Source organism: Halichoeres trimaculatus, unplaced genomic scaffold (assembly GCF_033239565.1).
Source record: "Halichoeres trimaculatus isolate MK-OKI-2021-1 unplaced genomic scaffold, fHalTri1.1 fHalTri1_scaffold_23, whole genome shotgun sequence".
NCBI lineage: Eukaryota > Metazoa > Chordata > Actinopteri > Labriformes > Labridae > Halichoeres > Halichoeres trimaculatus.
Window position 1 is genome coordinate 23,060,425 of NW_027437201.1, and position 16,992 is coordinate 23,077,416.

Below are 16,992 nucleotides of genomic sequence, written 5' to 3' on the forward strand. Positions count from 1 at the left end.
TTAATGATGACGACAGCTGACGTTCTCGTGTATCTTTTTTGAAGAATGTAAAATATGTCTGAAGGCAGAGTCAAGAAATGATTCAACTCTCGAAAGAAAAAAATAACTATTATTTTTGTCACCCAGCTCCACTCAAATTCTCCCAGAATCCCTCACAGTCTCTACTGCTTCAATGGCTGCTCCTCTAACAGGGGAATTTTGGCTTCAAAACTGTACAATGATAAATGGCGGAGCCATGCTGTCCACTATATATACAGTCTAAGCATCAAACATGGACATTGTCTCCATGATGTCACCGTCTGTTCCTGAACAACGGAAACAGTGAAATTAAGCAAATTCACGGACACAGCCTCATTTGATATGACCAAGCAGCCCTTGCCGCTATTAGTGCGGCCGCGATAGCCGATCTGCTTCGTTTTCCGTTTCAGAAAGAGACGAGTGACATCAGGGAGACTACGCCTATGTTTTATACAGTTTCTGGATATGACGCTGGCTTTGAGCTTCAGCTATAGGCACCTGTCACTCACGTAATCTGAGCTGTGTCTCTGATTGGACAATCAGACGATCACAACATCTCCTAATCTGCCAACCCAAGCTGTTTTTTGAACCAGGCTGTTAATATGTTTTTAATGCCGGAACAGTCTGTTTTTTGGCTTGATGTGTACACAGTTCCTGGTCTTTCTGTAGCCAGACTCAAGCGGGTGCTTGTTGAACAGCGGCTTCATTTTTACCAACCAGATATTGCCCCTTGGTTCTATGCAACTCTGACCTCATTTTAGTCTTTAAATAACTTCAAATCAGACATTTTTCTGGACTGGTCAGATGAATGTGGCTCATATTGAGTCTAAAAAGACTTTTTCTACTAAAAATAAGCCAAAAACACTTGATAAGATCTGACTTTTTGCAGTTCTATAGCAGCAATGGTTCAGTTTTTTGTCCTGTTTTCTGCTGCTAAGCCTCAATTTCCATTTTAGTCTCAAATTCAAATGTCTGAACATCTGGAAACCCAAGCCAACAGTTTGTATTCAGTGCTACTTTTTCAATGCTCCAACTTTTACCTTAGCTACAACTGAAGATAAGAGATGTGTCGAGCATATCTCTCTTAAAGAAACGTGTTTTTGGAAGACAACACGCCGTGTGTTTTAAAGACATGTTAAGTCAAGCTGTGACCCTGAAACTGCTGATGTTGATTAAAACAGAAACCAGATCCAGTCCACATCCAGACTGGCTGAACAGATCCTACATCCCGCCCCAAACATCTGTTCACAGAGTCTCAGTTTCTCCCTCATTTGTTCTTGGCGTGTAAACTGATCAACCTGTGGACTTTCCAAGACCCGGGTCAGATCCTGAAAACCAGATGTTTGTGTGTGTGCCTCAGAAAGGAGAGCTGAGGGTCAGGTTCTCCCGGTCCTCTCCACCTGGGCCTGGCAGGTCTGTCAGGTCTGTCAGGTCTGGTCCTCTTTCTCACTCTCCAAGATCCTCACAGCAAAGCTCCAGGTGTAGCTTTGGTTTTCCTGTGAGTACACACACACACACACACTCACACACACACACAGACACACACACACACGCGCTCTGTCAGACTGACCTTTCCACCGACGAGAGACCGCCGCAGACACCAGCTGATACTAACCGAGCACCTCTCAGCAGGACGCCAAACCAAACCCTGAAAAACCAGCACACACACACTCACACACACACACACGCCTCACACTCGCTGGGTTGGTCCTATCACAGCTCTGCTCTCTGACTGATCACCGGCAGGTTGACGACCTCTGCAGGACAGCGCCACCTGCTGGGCTTTAACATTTTCTTTTCTTTGGTTTATGTTTGGTGATCAATTGTTGTGGTTGTTTGCTGTGTTTGGTGAACAGTTGGTGTGTGTGGTGGTGAATGTCTTCAACACGCATCCAAAAACTCCAACATCCTCAGCCTCAGTCCGTCGTCTGACACGCAGAGAAAAGACAGAAAGAGATAAATCAAAGATAACACGACTTAATGTCTGGCTCCAGCTTTAATGTAGAAACATCATCTGAAAGAGTCTCCACATAATGAAGATGAATAATTAAAGTGATGGAGAATAATGTTGGTAAAAGCTTTCTGTGATTCAGGTCATGGTGAGATGTGCTAAGTGCAGCGAGGCTGTGTGAAATGTCTTGGACTCGGTTTCCAATGAGCTCTTCCAAAAGTTGAAGGGTGTCATTAGCTCAGATAAATAATTCACCCTGGGTACAGTTTGTGCCGTTAGAGAAACGAGCTGTTCAGACAGGAGGCATTTTCCGTACCAAATGGTAAATATGATATTTTACTTGGTGTGTATGTGGTTTCTGGTACTTCTAGAGCCAGCCCCAAGTGGACACTCGATGAACTGCGGTTTTTAGCATTTCTGCAGAGAGAAAGGCAGAGCAGTCAGGAAACAGAAGACCCAGCTCCAGAAAAACAAAAAGAGGTTTTATTTCAGCTAAACTCAAAGTGCAAAAACTCAAAATCAAAAACAGTGACAGCAGACAAGGAACTGACAAAGAAGCCAAGAAACACAGAGACAGAGGCCATGCATCACAGCTGATAATGACAGGGTTCATCCTGATTGGCTGGCAGGAGTTTCACATCTAGAAAACACTGAAATATGTGTTTGACATGCTTCTAGCCACACATACTGGCTGATTTGCTCACTCCGTGTGGATGAAAGTGTTTTCAGAAACAAATGAGGGGGGGATACTTTTTTGAAAATATCCAGCTACGTGTGGACAAGGCCTATAAAGGCAGTGGAGCACATCAAACACAGGTGTGAAACAAGACACAGGTAAAACATAGGGGCAATCGAACAGGAGAAAACAAGGGCTATTTTCCAAACGTCCTTGAGGATGTTCGACTGATCCAGGAAAATTTCTCAGTATTTAACACACCAGTCTACCTGGCAAACTGTTTTCCACAATGCACGGCACTGATGCTGTTTGTCAATGCGGGTGGTAGGTTTTGGTGAATTACCGCCATCTAGTGGAATGAGTCAGCTTTACAACTACAATACAACAACACTAACGTTATATGGTCCGTGAGATAGATGTGAAGTGATGAGAAAGAAACACTTCTACAAATTCATTAAAGCCTGTATAAAACACTAATTACCTTTTTTTAAACCAAATGTGGATTATTGGAAGTGTTTTTTCATCAGCTGTAAAAATAAAGATCTAGATATATTTTCAGTAAACTATATAACTTTTGGTGAAAGATTAGAAATCAAGAATGATGATTCTGTTTGATATGATTAACAAAGTAAGGTGCTACGACCCCACGGATGGCTAGGGTATGAAAGTGGGGGGTAACAGAAATGAACCCAGGACAAAAGAGGAATGAAATTAAGAGTTTGTAAAAGGAAAGGGTTTATCAACAAAATAATTGGACAGCTTAAAACAAACTTCTATTTTAAGCAGAATCACTAACAAAATTAAGAGGCCAAACCTCAAAACCAATCTAACAAAATAAATTAACAAGCAAAGTCCAAACTTCTTAGGGCAACGACACAATCCCTGAAGCCAGCACACATGCAGTTAAAGGCAAACACTGCCTCCCTCATGTTTTTATACTGGTCTTGATTGTCAAGCAGCTACAGGAGAGCCCAATCACCTGAAGCTGCAGTGGAGGCCAGGGCTGCACCTGTGAAGGTAAAGAGCAGGAGGGGGAAAAACACACACACACACAAAAACCCTATACGGCTGGGACCGTAAAAAAGGAAACGCAAAGATCTGCCAATTGCTTGTTTGTTTAGTTATATTAAAGGCATAAAAAAAAATCCTCCTTACATATTTGAATTACTAGCAATAACCTAGTTACATGCAGCCATGTAAACTCCAATAACCCTTTTTAAAAACTGGAATATGCTCATATTCTGTTTTTTAAAAACTTGAGTCCTCCCTGGGTTCCTCCTATTCTAACCTGAATATTTGGTTGTGCATACACCGATCAGGATATCTCCATCCAAAGGAACATTAATCTGTGTCCTGGATTATCGACCTTGTAAACACAGCCAAGGGGAACTAAACCAGCACATAGAAACTAAAGACAGTGAAAGATAAATCCAAGAATAAACATAAAGACAGACCCACACGTGACAAGAACCAAACCAGAGTTACAGAAAGCACCAGACGACTGAAACATAAAGAAACTTAAACCCAGAAACCAACAGATCATTTTCCTACACTGGTTGTGTGTTGTGTGTTTGAGTGTGTTTTTTTTTTGTTTCAGCACCACACTGAACCTCTCCCAGCATCCTCTGGTTTGATCAGCTAAAAGCTTTTCCATGTATCTAAACCGACCTCTCATCCAAAGCCTGGTTGAGTTTCAGTGTGGTTCCTCCGACGCTCCTCGCATGACGACGTTTTTTTATCAAATTAATCTTTCTCATCCCCCTCCTCACCCTCTGACCTTGAACCGGGTTTAGGGAGGCTGCAGCCTCGCCCGTCTGCTCACAGGAGTGCAGTTGCCTCTAGTGACCGATCCAGGGTTGAATCTGAACGATTGGAGCTACTTTGGGACTGAGCTACAGCAAAGCAGGATCCGTGTTTAGAGGCAACTTCATCCCACCTGCTTTCTATTAACTCTGCTACGAAGCAGCAGCGCTCTCAGGTGTATCCCTCTAACTCTTTGTTTTGCTTTGTGTGTCAAGGGGGATGCTTCTAAATCAGGTTCAGAGATTGATTTCTGTGCTCGGAGTATGGAGGATGTGAACGGCAGCAAGAAGGATTTATCGGCCTCTGCAGGTGAGGCACACAGAAAGTGGGACGCGCAGACTCTACCTGTGTTTGCAGAGCAGACTTGTTGCTTCCTGCGTGAATCATGAGCGCTGTAAAAGCTTCAGCTGTGATTTATCAAAGCTTCTGTTCAACACGCTCACAAAAAGTTGCACCATCTGTGTTTGCATATGTAACTGTTTGCATTTCCCCTCCCTGAGCTCCATCAAACCCCCAGGATTTCTTAGTGTGTGTGTTTCCTGCAAAATGCATGCAACAGATTGTGAAACACAGCAGGTGAAGCTTAGAGCGTTGAGAGTTTCTCTTGTTCAAACATCCCCCACCTGTTCGGCGTCTGGTCTCCAGCTCTACACTGCAAAAAATTAACTCTTATCAAGTGTTTTTGTCTTATTTTCAGTAGAAAATGTCTTTTTAGACTTAATCTGACCAGGCCACAAAAATGTCTCATTTCAAGTTATTTAGAAATAAGTTTTGAATTTCTTGCAACTGGTAATGGAGCAAGAAAAAAGTTTTCTTGCAAATTTGAATAATTTTTTTTATACAAGTAACTTTTCACAGCTTTTTTTATTTGTTCCAAGAAATTCAGACCTCTTTGTGTCTCTAAATAACTTGAAACAAGATTTCTCTGGACTCATATTAAAGATGCTGCAAGGAGGATCTGTTTTAATGTGACTGCAGCGCCACCTTCTGGCCCGGAGTCTCACACACACTGTGGTGAATTACTTTCAGAGAGATCAGTGTTTGTTTTGAAATTTGCCCGAATCAGATTTGTTTGTTCAAGACAACTTTTTATTGGATACAACACACCAAGGTAAGGTATTTATCAGTACAGTTATGTAGCGCTAAAGTTTGAAACATGGCAACAAGATAGCATTGTAGTAGCTGGCTGTATGTAGTGCTATCGGCAGCCAGGTGCTTCAATGTATCCATAGGCTACACTGCAAAAAACTGAAATTTTAAAAACTTTTTTTGCCTTATTTTCAGTAGAAAATGTCTTTTTAGACTTAATATGAGCCACATTCACCTGAGCAGTCCAGAAAAATGTCTTGTTTCAAGTTATTTAAAAATAAAATGAGGTCTAAATTGCTGTTACTAGTTTAAAAAAAAATCTGCCGATATAACGAGAGAAATTTGCTCAAAAATTAGCTTAAACTAGATGTTTTTCAAAAATTAGGTCTGAATTGCTTGGAACAAGTTAAAAAACTGCCAATGGAAGAATTTTTTTGCTCAAAATTTTGCTTGAAACTGGAATGATAAATTTAAGAAACTTTTCTCTTAGTCCAGTGGCAGATTTTTTTACTTGTTACAAGCATTTCAGACAAAAGTTTCTTGTTTTAAGACGCAATTCTAGTTGAAGCAAATTTTCCATTGGTAGATTTTTTTACTTTTTACAGCAATTCAGATCTCATTTTGTCTTTAAATAACTTGAAATCAGACATTTTTCTGGCCTGGTCAGGTGAATGTGGCTCAGATTGAGTCTAAAAAGACATTTTCTACTGAAAATAAGACAAAAACACTTGATAAGATTCCAGTTTTTTGAAGTGTAGCCTTCAGATAGGTCTCAACATCTGGCCTGGCTGATAGCACTACATACAAATGGCTACTACAATGTTTGCTTATCGTTACGTTTTAAACCTTAGCGCTACGTAACTACACTGATATATACCACAGGAAGTTATATCCAGCAAAAAGTTGTCTTGAACAAACAAATTTGATTTGGGAAAAATTCCAAAACAAACACACAGATCTGGCTATAAGAAATTTACAACTGCGTGCACGAAACTCCAGGCCAGAAGGTGGCGCTGCAGTCACATGAAAACAGATCCTCCTCACAGCAGCTTTAATATGAGCCACAGTCACATGACCAGTCCAAAAAAATGTCTTGTTTCAAGTTATTTAAAGACAAAATGAGGTCTGAGTTGCTTGGAACAAAAAAAAAAAAGAATATTAAGAATATAAAGAAATATTCCAAGTTTTAGGCAAATTTGCGAGAATTTTTTTAATCTTATTTCATTGGCAGATATATTTTTTTTACTCATTACCAGCAATTCAGACCTCATTTTGTCCTTAATTAAGTTGAAATAAGACATTTTTTCTGGACTGGTCAGGAAAATTTAGCTCATAACAAGAAAAATAAGACATTTTTACTTCAAAAAAGACAAAAACACTTGATAAGAATTCAGTGTTTTGCAGTGTAGTCTACAGATATGTTGGAGCACCTGGCTGCCGATAGCACTACATACAGCCTGCTACTGCAACGTTTGCTTGTTGCCACGTTTCAAACTTTGTGCTAGGCAACTGTACTGATAAAAACTTTACCTCAATCTCCATTTACTTCCAAAACAAACTCACACCTCACTAGAAGTTATTTACCACGGTTTATGTGAGACTCCGGGCCAGAAGGTGGCGCTGCAGTCACATTAAAACAGATCCTCCTTGCAGCATCTTTAATATGAGCCACATTCACCTGACCAGTCCAGAAAAACGTCTTGTTTCAAGTTATTTAAAGACAAAATGAGGTCTGAATTGCTTGGAACAAAAAATTAATCCAAAAAAAGTTACTTGTATAAAGAAATTATTCAAGTTTTCAAGAAAACTTTTCTCTTGTTCCATTGGCAGATTTTTATTTTTTTACTCATAACAAGCAATTCAGACCTCATTTTGTCCTTAATTAAGTTGAAATAAGACATTTTTTCTGGACTGGTCAGGTAAAAGTAGCTCTCAACAAGTAAAATAAGACATTTTTACTTCAAAAAAGACAAAAACACTTGATAAGATTTCAGTGTTTTGCAGTGTAGTCTACAGATATGTTAGAGCACCTGGCTGCCGATAGCACTACATACAGCCAGGTGCTACAATGTTTGCTTGATGTCACATTTTGTTGTCTTGAACAAAGAAAATTTGATTCAAATCAATCTCCATTTAATTCCAAAACAAACACAGACCTCCCTATAAGTAATTAACGACAGAGTGCGTGAGACTCCAGGCCAGAAGGTGGCGCTGCAGTCATATAAAAATAGATCCTCTTTATAACATTTTTATTATGAGCTACTTTCGTTTGACCAGTCTAGAAAAAAAATCTTGTTTCAAGTTATTAAAAGACAAAATGAGGTCTGAATTCAGACAATATTTCAGCAAATTTCTCTTGTTCCAGTGGCTGATTTTTTTTTCTTGTTCGAGCATTTCAGACCTCATTTTTGCCGTCAAACAACTTGCAACAAGACATTTTTCTGGACCAGTCAGTTGAATGTGGCTCATATTGAGTTTATCGAGACAATTTTACCTAAAATAAGACAAAAACACTTGATAGGATCTGAGTCTCAGATGCTCTCGGATCGTTTCCGACCACACTCGGCGCTCAGGCTCGTGTCGGCCTGTCTCTCTGCTCAGCATCAAACTACAACAGCAGCCTCATCCATAATTCCTCGTACACCACTTCCCATCCCCTTTAATTACTGCTCCCAGACTGAGAGGCCCACTGGAAACACTATGTATGGAGTAAAACTCCCCGATGGACTGTATCACCTCCCCTTCCTCCACCCTGAGCTCCTTCAGATGCTCTGCAGAAAACTGCTGACGTCGCTCCAAGACCTTCATCTACATCTTCCCGGCCTCGGATAAAGTTGGAAGACGGAGGAATTATCGTTATTAAAGTTGCATTTCCCTCCTCATGTCATGTATTTGTGTTGCTGCCAAACATAATATTCCCTCCCACGCTTCCCATAAGATTAATGCCCGGCTAAAATATTCATGTTGCTGCGACGCAGGAGGGAGAATCTGAGTATCTGTGCTGCATTACTGCGGGAGCAGCCTCTGTATTCTTCTTTTATTTTGAAGTTTCTTGGATTTATTATTTATTTCATTTATTTTTCTTCTCTTCTCATGTATTTTTAATCCCCTCTCTCTATTATCTTGCTAATTCACCCCCTCTGTCTTGTGCTAGTAGTGCCAGTAAACGGTCACGTGGATCTGAAGACCAGCCTGACTCCACCTCTGATCACCCACACCGCCGCCACCCCGATGCCCATCCCCAAGCTGCCCGTGGGAGGAGACCCCACAGTGGGCTACAGCTCCCGGCGCGGCAGCAACGTCTCCATAGATCCAGCCAGCTTCGACAAATCCCCGGTTTGTACATTTACTGAAACTCCCAAGTGTGACAACCTTCATTTTTGTGAGAGAATACGTGCCAGAAATGATCTTCAGACAGTTTGGCTGATGTGTCCAGATCACGGTGAATGATTAAGATGAATACAGCGTGTCAGTCCAACACGCTTCTCTGCCTCTCTTCATTTAACAAACCAAAAATCAGGAGGTTTGAGAAAATGAGTCCAGATCTCTGCCTCAGCGCCGATGGTCAGAAAAAGTCATTTGAATCCATTTACATCAAACTGAGACACATGATCCAAATATTTCCCAGCATCCTATCTGCTTCATGTCACTCTCACCTCCTTTCCTCCACCTGGTTGTCCTCCTGCTCCAGACCAGCGCCAGAAGCACCTCCCCCTACGCCCCGTGGAGCTCTGGCAGCGGCCGGACGAGCCGCCGCTCCAGCTGGAACAGCCTGAGCCGTGGCCCGTCACTCAAGCGCCAGAAGCGGCAGTCGGGGGAGCGGCGGTCCCTCCTGTCCGGAGAAGGCGGCTCCAGCTCGGAGGAGGGGGAGGGTGGAGGTGAAGGAGGGGGTGGGTTGATGGAGGAGGATGACGCCTCTCTTGCCAGGACGGACTCCATGTCTCAGTCGCAGAGGGGGCCTCGCCACAGGAGGATGGAGTCGGTGGAGACTCGCAGCTCCATGGATTTACCTCCTGACGCTCTGCTGCAGGTACGAGCTGCAGATTAATCTGTGTCTGTCCGGACTTTTCTCTGAGAGCGGTCAGGAGTGTCTTTATAATCATTAAACTGTTCATTATAATGAGACATGAAGCTTCAGAAACAGTCATTCCTGTTTCATGATGGTCAGAAGAAACAAGCCTCAAGATTACAGGAATTAAGTCACAAATTAAAGAAAATAACATTTAAGATTAAGATAATAAAGTCATACATTTATAAAAGATAAAACCATCTTTTACAGGAAGAGAGTGGATAATTTATTAGAAAAAAAGACATTAAATCACAAGTGTGATGTCATCATTTCTGAGAGAGAAGTTGTTATTCCAGTTTATTGTTAATCTACATCAGGGGTCTGCAACCTTCACTTTCATAGGAGCCTCAGCTCACCTGGGTCAAAGTCATTCAGGAGACACAAAATCTACTTTACAATAAAAATCTAATAAAAATAAAATAAAAATCTACAATAAAGACAATGAAATTTATGAAACTCTATACATAGTTAAATCTCGTGAATAATTATTTTAAATTGTTTTTTTAATAAAATTAAACATGTAATGTCTTAGTTTTTTTCTAATAAATTTGCAAGAAAATAAAAAGAATTATTTTCAAAATTTCCAACAATTTCAAATAAATTTACAGTTTGGAAAAAATGCAAAAAAACATGGAAATTTTGACAATTTGCAAAGGCTTAAAAAAAAGATATTTTTCATAATAAAAATTGTAAAAATTGTAAAGAGAAAAAAAAAACAAAAAAAAATTGCTTAAAACTGCATAATTTTTATTATTTTCAAAAGTTTAAAAAAAATCAAGAATCAAGAAATAAAAAAAAAAATTACAATAGAAATTTGAAAACATAAAGAAAATGAAAAAAAAACTTTTTTAAATTAAAAAGCTGGAAAATTTGAAAAAAAATGAGATTTCAAAAATTCATTAAAAAAACCCTTTGAAATAAAAAATGAAAAAAAAAAAACATTTTTTTCTTTTGAAATTTTAAAAAATTTGAAGAATTAAAAAAATTGCAAAAATAAAATAACAAGTGAACATTCTAATATTAGCAAGAATTAAAATAAAATGAAAGAGTACTTCAATATTTTTTAAATATATTGATAATATTGCTTAAACCATAATTTTTTGTTGTTGCTAATGTCTTGCCACACATCAATCATGCATATTAATCCAGCACGCTGTCAGTTAAATGAATTAAAATCTGTATTTTCTTCCAGATTAGTCTTTTTGTAGATGTAGTTATCTTCCCAGGGCTGTAAAACTTGAGGTTAGCCACAGGTGCATGGAAAGTTGGTGGGCTGTTGATGTTGTAGGAGGTGAAGTAGAACGGTGGCAGGCTTTATTGACAGATGGGATGAAGATTTAGTTCAACTAAATGTTAACGCAGGATTTTATTTAGTGTCAGTGTTTTTAATCATCAATACCCTCTGGAAGTTTTTAAAGCTTCAAGGAGCCCCTGTGAAGGAGTCAAAGAGCCGCAGGTTGAGGACCCTTGTTCTGTATGGATGTAGACTAAATGTCACTCAGGGTGAAATTAGAGGAGCAGACAGCTGTCTGCATGAAATGAGGAACGTGGATCATCCAGTAAAGTCATAATCAGCAGCTGAGGACAAACAGAGGTTGCAGAAGCGTGCTCAGCCTGCCTGATAGCTCTCATTCAGCTCTCTGTGATGTTTCCTTTGTGGTCTGGGGGAGAATCGGGACAACCAACAGTCGCACTCTCAACATGCCGGGTGTGTTTGGCTACAAAGCCGTGTTCCTCACCATCATGCATGAAACAGGATTACTTGAAGTATCGCAGACACCTGCAGCGTCAACAACCAGACGGTATAAATTCAGAGTTGTGTTATTTCTCTCTTCAGGTGCCGTTCCTGTACCGCTCAGCCAGCATGCACAGCTCCAGACCCCCCTCGCTGGGCCACCTGCTGCCCCCAGAGCACAGCGACTGCAACGGGAAGGGCTCCCCGTCAGTCCTGGGCCCCACACACGTCTCCCTGGAGGACAACACGGAGGAGGAGAACGCAGAGGAGGAGGCCAACCAGGTCGGTCTACGTTCGCTCGTTCTGATACTTCTGTTTTTATTAACAGCTGTTTCTGAAAAGCAAACTACAACCTGTTTATGTTTGGAATAATCAAAACCCAATTTATGCTGGAGGCAATAACGAACACATGAATAATCAATGTCCTGTGCTCTGCGATCGTTCCCTCCAGGGCCGTGTGGCCAGAATGTTCCGTTGGCTGGAGAAGAAACAGCCGGAGTGGTGTCGACAGAGGGACACCTGGTCGCTCTACCTCTTTCACCCAGAGTCCAGGTAATAACCCAACCTCCACTCATCTCCAAAAACCTCCACCTTGGTTTCCTTAGTTCCCTTTCCATGATTCTGCCATCTACATATTCATGGAGCTAGAGTCCACAGCTCTCTGAAGGTTTGTCGGCTCCACCGGTGGAAAATTTTACCGATTATGAATAAATTTACAAAGTTATGAAGGAATTCACATGATTTTTAAACAACATGAGCAGAGGGCTGCAACCTTTACTTTCAGAGGAGACATTTTTCCTTAGCTCACCTCAATTCAAGTCATTCTAAAGCCACATCATCTACTTTATCCTAACAATTATGATTATACAGTGAAAAAAATTATATACAAAGTTTAATCTGGTGGATAATTATCTGAAAAAGAAGTTTTCTTTAAAAAAACATAATGAAATTGTACATGTTAAGCCATGGTTTTTATTTTTTTATTAGTATGCAAAAATCAAAATGAAAAATGACTTTTCATAAAATTTGCAAAAGTAACAAATAATTGAAAAAGTAATTAAAATTAGTTTTTTAAACTTCAGTTTCTATTTTGCTTCAGCTCACTTGCATTAAATTCATTCAGGAGCCACAAAATCTAATTTGTCTTCACAATAAAGACATAATTGTATAAAATTCTATACATAGTAAAAATGTAGTAAATAATGACAAGAAGGTTTTTAATTGATACAATTGTACATGTGATGTCTTAGTGTTTTATTTAAAAAAAAAAAAAAAAAGAACTGCAAAATATATAGAATTTTTTTTTAAAAAAAGCAAAAGTTTCAATAAATTATTTGAAAATAAACAAATAAAATAAACTAATTAAAAAATAAAACTGAAAATAAATAAAAATTCAACATTTTTAAAATTTTAAAAAATGCAGAAAAATTGAAATATGAAACATTTTTTGAATTTTTCATAAAAAATCAAAAGTTAATAAAAAATATTTATTTTGATTTTTTTTTTTTAAAAATGTAAAAAGTAAAAAAAATGAATTTTTTAAAATTAGAAAATGCAAAAAAAAAGGAAATGTTTTTTTTTTTTTAAGTTTTAAAAATTTTATTTATTTTGACATTTCAAAACTTGGCAAAATTTAGAAAATAAGTGAAATTCAACAAAATGAAAAATAAACAAACAAACAAAAAAAATGAAACACAGAAGGAGCCACTGCAAAGAAGTCAAAGAGCTGTATGAGGCTCCAGAGCCACAGGTTGAAGACCCTTGAACATGAAATATATTAGAGCTTTTTTTGGAGAAAGGTCGTTTCTTACTTTACAGTGACTCAATCCAAATGTTTTTATTTTATTTATCTCAATCTATTTTCTGCTGCTGTACCATGACTGCAGCATTTCCTCTCCCCTCCTCTAACATCCAGCCCTCTGAAGTCTCTTTTATCTGCACATTTCTGCCATGTCAGGGGTGAGTAAGTAGGAGCAGAGGGAGGGGAAGGAGTTTCTCCGACAGAGAGCTGCGTGTTATCTCAGCCACGTGCTGAATACATCACCCCCCCACCCTGCTTCATCCCCATTTTCTTCACTTCTCCTCTTCCTCGGGGTCTTTGATCCAAGAATCTCTTCTGTCTCTTTGGGAGATGCAGCCGTGGAGGAAACACGAGGAAAAATGCTGGGCCCTGTCTGTCAATTAAAGGGGCAGGAACCAAGTGGGAAGCCAATTTTGGGCATGAGCAGATGTTGAAAACGTAATGGCATAAAAAGAAATAACCCAAAGCAATTAAACATGCGATAAAAGCACCACCAGTGTTATTTTTACAACGGGTTTCCTGAAATTAAAAAAAATAATTCTTCTGTTGTATTACCTCAACAACAACATTATGACAGGAAGTTGGGACACGCTTTGTTGGTCTGCAGTGTGACTCACTCAGTCATGGTAGATATCCACCCCCACCACTCATATTTTAATATTACGCTAATATAACAAAATTTGAAATCTTTGTCACTTCTGGGCCTCCATACATTTGTGTCAGTGTCTGTGTCTGCCTCAAATCCCTTCCTCTGCCTGCTTTCTGATAACCAATGTGTCAGATGCCTGTGATTTGCTTGTGCTAACATGCTAAGTCAGGTGCACGGCTCTCGAGTCTCTGCTATGTAGAAACGTGATGCTACAGGTGGTTTCTGGGCTAGTGAGTGTGCTGCAGCTGGCACTGAGCCCAGGAGGAGGAGCCCAGATGAATGTTGTGTTTTCTAACAAGTGAGGAAAATTCCTGCGGACTATCCCTTTAAGTCAGGTTTAAACAGTCTAAAATAAATCTAATTTTCTGTCAATGTGTATTTATCAATAACCATCAGTGATGACTTTTAGTTAATTAGCATCTCAGACACACAGTGCATCTCTAGATTTGAGAGTCCTGTTTCTAAAGCCTTGGATCATCCTTCTGTGTGAGAGCGGCGTTATATAACCTGAAAAAGGTTAATAGGAAAAGCTCCCTGTAGTCTGTTATTGTCAGAGTATCAAGAAAGCTGAAGGATCTTGGCTCAAACCGGGCCTCTAGCCGGCTTTCAGTCACAGCAGGCCGCACGGTTCAGTTGTAGTCGAGAGTGACACCGAGGACACAGGCTCTGTGTGGCGTCCATTTTGGCCTTGAACCAATGTGGACGCCCGCCTGTGCTCGCAATCACATCAAGAGACATGAGCGTGGCAGGGAGGCGGGAGTCCTGCAGCTTTCGCATGGACCTGAGTTCACCTCGACGTGCCTTCGCGCTGGCTGAAGCTGCTGCTGATGACGACTGCAGGGAAAGTTTGAGATGAGAGGAGGAGTGGGACCAGGTAGAAACACTGAGTGTGGCGCAGTCGCTGCTGTTAGGCCATGAATAGGTTATGTTTGAACACCGGTAATCCAACGTGAGGACAAGGAAAGGTCGAAGTTCTCTTAAGGGCGTCCATATGGCCTGTTGTGTGGAGCTGTGGGTCATCGAAGGGGTTTTTTATTAGATAAAAAGAGCAAAAGGACAGCAGGGAGGAGTAAAAAGAGCAGAAAAGTGTAGAATTAATGATCTGCAGCGTGTTTATGTTAAACTTTATATTCTTAACGCCAAGGGGAGATGATTTGACATAAAAAGGGAGTCGGCCTTTGGCTATAAGAATAATTAAATGTACAGGCATCTGCCGGCTCCTTCTAGAAAGCAATAACCCAACAAACAGGGAGTGAAGCAGCCTCTAGTTTCCTGCAGTGCTAAGTCAGGAGGAGCTCTGTCATTAAGAGCGGCAGCTTGTTTCTTCTCCTGCCCCCGAGGTCACGCCTGAGCTCCACCGACAGAAACAGATCCAAGCCAACATGTCACATTACATCCTGCATGCTCAAAGTGACAGGTGACGGGGCACACGGTTCACAACACAACAGAGAGCTCTGAAGAAATCCAAAAATAGGATAAAAAATAAGTAGACTGTTGAGTTTGATGAAAGAGGAGCTGAGATGTGGAAGATTACACAGTTATGAACTCACAACTTTAGCCTATTGAGCCTCTAACTTTGAGGGTCTCATGGGGGCGGAGCTAAAAGCAGTTAAACAGAGCTGAAAATGTGGAATGGAGAAAAAGAAGAAGCAGTGTGTGTGTGTGAGTGACAGAAAGAGCTGTTACATGTGTGTCTTTGCTCCTGAATGTTTTGATTAATTCCCATAAAAAGCTGTGGGAGATTAAGGGTTTCCATGGTAACCTGCTCGTTAGGCTGTGGAGAGCTTCACCTGCAAAAAGTAGGGTCTAAATTCCCTGCCACTGCGCCTAAACTGAAAGAGTTATTAGAAAAACATTTGCATAATGAGAATCTGAAGACAGCGGTGTGTTTGTTATGTCTGTAGAGCCAAAAATGAGCACAGGGCGGCGAGTTAAAAATGTGGTTACAAATGGAGCTGAGCTGAAAATGTAGGTAGGAAATAACATTAGAGCAGATTATGGGAAAATGAAGTTTTACCTGACATTTGGGCATTTTTTTTGCCAAACAGTACAATCTTTTGCTAAGATACCCACTGTGTTAGAAGCAGGAGAAGCTAGGGAATGTTTTGATGTATTTCTAATGTTTCTAGAGTTAAGATTCAGGAACTTAGGACAGTTTGTTCGAGACAGTTGTAACGTCTCAGCATCAGCCTCTTTCACTTAATTTTTGTGAAAATTTGTGCCGCTTTAACAGTAAAATCTCAAAAACTGTTAAAGATATCAAAAAGTTATGTCACACATGAATAGCTGAAAGATTTGTGAACATTTTAAAGCAAAAATGGAGTCTGTAGTCAAAAGTATACTGAAGTTTTAGCATCTCAAAGTTTAGGGAGCTTAAGGCGGAAAAAGCTGAATCCTATTCATTTTAATGGGGGAAATTGTTTCAGAAAAAGCTGAATAAATCAAAAATTTTGAGGGTTAGAGATGAGAAAAGTCATAGCACCCATGTCCTTAAGGAGCTGAACAGTTTGAAATGCAAACTGTGAAAATCAGACAAAATCTGAGATAGTATTAGTGAATCAAAAAACGTACAGAAGAAGAAAGAAGAAAAGTATGAGGTCAGTAAATATCTGAGCAGAGAGCTTCAAAAATAAGATCTTTATATATCAACACCCTGTGTAAGGGTGTCAGCAACTTTTACAGACCTAAAGTCTGACAGGAAAGGCTTTTTGCTTTTTCTCTTAGCAGGTTGTGAGAGGATTTCTGAAGGTTTTCAGTGTGTTTGTCGTCCTGGGAGCCATTTGAACTCAGCTCTAAAGCTTGCAGTGAAACCCTTCAAAGCACAGAGGAAGAGCTGGCACCAGAGATGTGTGTTTGCCATGTGTCCTCCCTCCCCCTGCCTCGGGATAACACTTTAATATTTAGCATAGAGGCTCCGCCGTGCAGATTTCAAAGATGATTTTTGCTCATCCAGTCTTTAAACTGTATGCATAACTATCACCACCACATTCAGATGACACACACATGCTTGCAGACTCAGCAGCTGTTGACAAAAGGCTTCCTGGATCCAGCTCTAGAGCCGAACAGCACCGTCCCCCTGCTGCACACTAAGACCGATGTGAGCAATCAAAACAGATTTAATGCACAGTTAAATCCTTTCTGGTGCCACACGTAACAAGCCTCCCCTCTCTCTGTCTCTCTGTTGTCCCAAGCTAAAACCCT

The 16,992-nt window shown here is 40.2% G+C and overlaps 1 protein-coding gene across 16 annotated transcripts in view; it reads left to right on the forward strand.

Annotated features, from left to right (window-relative positions):
* cacna1g (calcium channel, voltage-dependent, T type, alpha 1G subunit) overlaps window positions 1-16,992 on the forward strand; it is a 380,213-nt gene that overhangs the window by 288,544 nt on the left and 74,677 nt on the right. For 13 of the 16 annotated variants that reach the window (XM_074662958.1, XM_074662959.1, XM_074662955.1 and 10 more), the window contains 5 exons: window positions 4,664-4,757; window positions 8,692-8,873; window positions 9,229-9,567; window positions 11,444-11,623; window positions 11,793-11,893. In XM_074662958.1, the coding sequence (XP_074519059.1) occupies window positions 4,664-4,757; window positions 8,692-8,873; window positions 9,229-9,567; window positions 11,444-11,623; window positions 11,793-11,893 (896 nt within the window). The remainder of the gene's footprint in view (window positions 1-4,663; window positions 4,758-8,691; window positions 8,874-9,228; window positions 9,568-11,443; window positions 11,624-11,792; window positions 11,894-16,992) is intronic. The other 3 variants (XM_074662956.1, XM_074662964.1, XM_074662968.1) reach the window with 1 other exon arrangement.